The sequence below is a fragment of the Benincasa hispida genome, chromosome 6, assembly GCF_009727055.1.
Source record: "Benincasa hispida cultivar B227 chromosome 6, ASM972705v1, whole genome shotgun sequence".
Classification (NCBI taxonomy): Eukaryota; Viridiplantae; Streptophyta; class Magnoliopsida; order Cucurbitales; family Cucurbitaceae; genus Benincasa; species Benincasa hispida.
The window spans coordinates 18006058-18011430 of record NC_052354.1 but is presented as its reverse complement, the minus strand read 5'-3'; the positions used below and the strand labels follow the sequence as shown (position 1 = coordinate 18011430).

At 32.8% G+C, this 5373-nt stretch overlaps 1 protein-coding gene across 1 annotated transcript; it reads left to right on the top strand.

Moving 5' to 3' along the window:
• The first annotated feature begins 1691 nt into the window (after window positions 1-1691).
• On the top strand, window positions 1692-3282 carry LOC120079137 (probable pectinesterase/pectinesterase inhibitor 39). Its single transcript, XM_039033316.1, has 2 exons — window positions 1692-2064; window positions 2600-3282. Exons 1-2 carry the CDS (start codon window positions 1692-1694, stop codon window positions 3280-3282), a joined length of 1056 nt encoding a protein of 351 aa, XP_038889244.1.
• Window positions 3283-5373: the final 2091 nt, after the last annotated feature.

Here is a 5373-nt window from a genome sequence, read left to right as displayed (position 1 = left end):
AGCAGCCTCGGCCAGCGCCCAGGCCATGCGTCGAGAAGCCTCGGCCAGTGCCCAGGCCATGTGTTGAGCAGCCTCGGCCAGCACCCATGCCATGCGTCGAGCAGCCCCGGTCGGACACAATGCATCGAGTGGACATGCTCGTGCGTTGAGCGCACTGTCGAGCGACCACGCCCATGCGGTGAGCACCCTGCCGAGCAGCCATGCCATGCGTCGAGGTGCCTTGCCATGCAGCCAAGCCGCAGCACAATGCCATGCGCCCATGCGAGCAAGCGAGCGATGGCAAACACACACCGCATGCCCATGCATCGAAGTAGCACGCCCATGCACCTAAGCACCTAGCCAAGCGTCAAGGCGCCGCGCGTAGCCCACGTGGCCAAGCGCGCCCATGCGTCAAGCGGCCAGTCCATGCAACACACTTATGCGTTGGTGGCCAGCACCATGCACCCATGCCAAGCAAGCCGTGCGAGTGAGCCATGCGTCAAGAATGGATGATCACCTTATGCGTTGGTGATGGTTATCTCCTTGCAATGGCTAAGTTGAATTGTCATGATAGTGAATTGACTTGCTATGCGTTGAGTAGAGGCTATGCATAGCTTATGGACTAGGAATTGAGCAACCAAGAGTTGGACGCATACAAGGATGAAATCATCAGGATAACATCATCAAAATCATGTGTCTTCTTGGGAGGAAAGCCTTAAGCCTTAAGAATTTGAGGTGGTGGCGTCATATTGGAGGCACATGCATTGGGAATGTGGGAAGAAGACACTTAGCTTGCGATGACCACAGCATTGCGTTGATGGAATGAAGAGGAGACACTTTGCCATGCAGCCAAGTAGGTGGTGTCAACTCCGGAGAATTCTTATTAGTTTTGCTTCGAGACTAGTTTGTATTAGATAATACGACCTTTTAATAATTTTTTTTAATGTGTTGGATACGTATTATGTTTTTTTATATATTATATAACTAAATTATATCTAAACCATAAAAAGAGAAAAATAACCAAAAAAAAAAAGTTTGCAAATAAGTTTTTGCTTTTGTTTCTTTTATTGTTACTGTTATTATTATTTTCTTTTGAAGAAATAAGAACATTAATTGTTACCAAACATATTCTTATATCTAGTTTTTAGAAAATAAGCAATAGGTAATGGAAAACAGGATATAAGACACAAAAACATTATCCCGGGCTTATCTCTAGCCCTCCACTAACTTCGTGTAATATCTCGTTTATGCTTAATCATATATCTTTTGGGAGACGATGAAGGTAACTAAAAAGGTCTCCACCTAGTGGACATGTTCCGACACACCCTTGATCCAATGTGCCTTTCAAAAAAAAAAATTGTATATATTTTTTTCTTTAAACAACTTTTCATTCTTCTCCATTAAAAAAAGAAAAAAAAAATCACTCCAATAAATGGATGAAAGATCAAATTATTGAGAAAACGTGAGAATATTTGATTAACCAACCACCAACTATAAATACATTATTTGGCTTTTTCCTTTAAAAGATGTATCTTAATTAAATTTACTACATTATTTGGCTTATTAAACCAAAGCAATGATTAACCAGCCACCCACTATAAATACACAGGGCTTTCTGTTTTCAAAAATTCAAAGTGAGAGAATTAGCATTTCAAGTAGTTGAATTTTCCATTTCATGTTGTTATATCTTCTCTATAACTTTCCATTTAGCAATGGCATTATTGAAACATGCAATGGTTTTTATAGTGTATTTGTTGGTTGTTGTAGTTGAATTTTCTGATTGTTTTAGTTTCAATTGCACAGTGTCATTAGATGGTACTGGGAATTTTGTTAAAGTTAATGATGCTATAGCAGCAGCACCAAATTTTAGCACGACGAGATTTTACATTCACGTGAAACGGGGAATTTATAAAGAAATTGTTGAAGTTCCATCTCAAAAGACTTTCATTGCTTTAATTGGGGATGATGCTTCTACCACCATCATTGTTAACAATCGAAGTAACGCAACTGGTTTCACCACAGCAACTACTGCAACTCTCAGTAAGCTTCAATTCTTCTCCATCATAACCCTAGCTTGTTTGCTTGGTAACTATATGGTTTTTTGTTTTTGATTTTTTAAAATTAAACCTAAAATACCAATTTCACTAATAAGGTTCCCGTTTGTTAACCATTTCATTCTTAGTTTTCGTTTTTGAAAACTAAACAATGCACTTATTCAACCACTAAATTTCTTGCTTTGTTGTCTATTTCTTACCTATGTTTTCAAAAACCAAGTCAAATTTTCAAAACAAAAATATAGATTTTAGAAAACTTGTTTTTGTTTTTTTTAATTTGGTTAAGAATCCAACTCTTGTACATAAGATAGACACAAATAATTATAAAAAATTTGAAGAAAATAGGCTTAATTCTTAAAAACTAAAAACTAAATAGTTACCATACGAAGCTTAAATTTCTTGTTTTATTACCTACCTTTTCCCAATCTTTCAAAAATTCAACCGATGTTTTGAAAGCTGAAAATATGGTTTTGAAAAATTGGTTTTATTATTAAAATTTTGTCAAATAAGAAAATTTTCAAATACCAAAATTTTTTAATTACTAAAAGAATGTTTGATTTTGGTAGCTGTAAATGGAGAAAACTTCATGGCTCAGTTCTTGACTTTTGAAAACTCTGCTGGACCAAAGGGGGGCCAAGCAATTGCTGTTGTTGACCAAGCCAAGCACACAGCATATTATAAGTGTGTGTTTTTGGGTTATCAAGACACTCTCTTTGCTGCATCAGATCTCCAATTTTTCAAAGAATGCGATATATATGGAAGTATTGACTTCATTTTCGGAAACGGGCTTACAATATTTCAAGATTGTAATATATTTGCTCGATTACCTAGCATTGAGAGTACCGTAACTGCACAATCCAAAAATCGTAAAGATGATCCGAGTGGCTTTGTCTTCCAAAACTGTAATGTGACCGTGTCGTCGGAGATAGCATCAAGTAAGGACAAGGTAATGGTGTTCCTTGGACGACCATGGAGAAAATATTCAATGGTTATATTCATAGAGTCATTTCTTGATGACGTGGTTCAGCCTAAAGGATGGTTGGAGTGGCCAGGAGTACCGACGAATCTACTGTTTTATGCAGAATACAACAACAGAGGTGCAGGGGCTAATACTTCCCAAAGAGTGAACTGGCCTGGTTTCCATGTATTACATAATGCAAAGGATGTTGCAAGTTTTACTGTTGAAACCTTTATTAATGGGACTCAATGGTTGCCTGAAACCAGCATACCATTTAGGGCTGGCGTTTAGGGTTTTCTTAAGACGAAACATTGACAATAAACTTTCATTTAAATTATTACCATTGCTCATCTTAGTTTTTAACGAAGTACTAGTGGTTGAGAGATCAATAAGTGCACCTAGACATCTCAAAGTACTAGTGGTTGAGAGATCAGTAAGTGCACCTAGACATATTATAAGGTATAGACATGCAAAAACCCTAAATGGCAATTAATATATTTAGGTTTTTAATAAAATCTCGTCGTGCTAAAATTTGGTGCTGCTGCTATAGCATCATTAACTTCAACAAAATTCCCAGTACCATCTAATGACACTGTGCAATTGAAACTAAAACAATCAGAAAATTCAACTACAACAACCAACAAATACACTATAAAAACCATTGCAAGTTTCAATAATGCCATTGCTAAATGGAAAGTTATAGAGAAGATATAACTACTTGAAATGGAAAATTCAACTACTTGAAATTCTAATTCTCTCACTTTGAATTTTTGAAAACAGGAAGCCTTGTGTATTTATAGTGGGTGGCTGGTTAATCATTGCTTTGGTTTAATAAGCCAAATAATGTAGTAAATTTAATTAAGATACATCTTTTAAAGGAAAAAGCCAAATAATGTATTTATAGTTGGTGGTTGGTTAATCATTGCTTTGGTTAATCAAATATTCTCACGTTTTTTCAATAATTTGATCTTTCATCCATTTATAGGAGTGATTTTGGATTTTTTTTTTTTTTAAAGGAGAAGAATTAAAAGTTGATTAAACAAAAAAATATATACAGTTTTTTTTTTTTTGTTTGAAAGGGCACATTGGATTAGGGGTGTGTCGGAACTTGTCCACAAGGTGGAGATCTTTTTAGTTACCTTCATCATCTCCCAAAAGATATATGATAAAGCATAAACGTGATAATACACGAAGTTAGTGGAGGACTAGAGGTAAGCCCGGGATAATGTTTTTGTATCTTATTTCTTGTTTTCCATTACCTGTTGCTTATTTTCTAAAAACTAGATATAAGAATATGTTTGGTAACAATTAATGTTCTTACTTCTTGAAAAGAAAATAATAATAACAGTAACAATAAAAGAAACAAAAGCAAAATCTTGTTTGCAAACTTTTTTTTTTTTTTGTTATTTTTCTCTTTTTATGGTTTAGGTATAATTTTTTTTATATAATATATAAAAAAAACATAATATGTATCCAACACATTTAAAAAAAATATTAAAAGCTCATATTATCTAATACAAACTAGTCTTGAAGCAAAACTATTAAGAATAAACAAAATATTTATATTCTTCAAATGTTGTATAGCATATTTCAACTACCATAAAGCTTTTATTATTTACGTAGAAGTTTGAGGTTCAAATATTTTCTACCTCACTTATTGGAAAATGAAATAAATAAATATAATTTAAAATTGTGTGTTTGTTGCAAAATTAAGAATTTATAATTCAAATAATATATAAAATTAGATAAATAAATTAACAAATAAGTTAAATAATGGGTAACTTATACGTATTCTTCATTAAAAAAAAAAAGTATACACATTACAAAATTACGAATTAAATAAACATGACAAATTTAAGAAATAAAAATAATATGTGTAGAAATAAAAATAAAACTTCAAAAAATTATGTAGATGGAAAATTAAAGAAATAAAATAATATGGGAAGAAATAATTTTGACCAAAAAAAAAAAAAGAGAGTTGATCCAAGACCTTGACTTTTACGAGCCATTTGTTTTTCTTGAGAAGGTAGATAATCAAAATCTTAGATGTCTGAAATTATAGATATACAAAATCATAGATGTCTATTATCTCTTTAGATTATCATGTTTGTTCTATCTGGGAATATTTGGATAACGGGGTTGTTTCATGGGATTTCTACTGGGAATGTTTTAACTTACATAATATTTCAAGAATGCCCTTATGACTATTTATTAATTTATAGTTAGTTTGATATAATTTGAACTTAGATTACGTATTTGTTTTTATCAATTTGAATTTCTTTTTAAATTAATACAATTTATATTATTTTTTTATGTTATTTTTTCAACAAAATAAAATATCATAATTTAAGATTTTTTTTTTATAAATAAATATTATGTTAC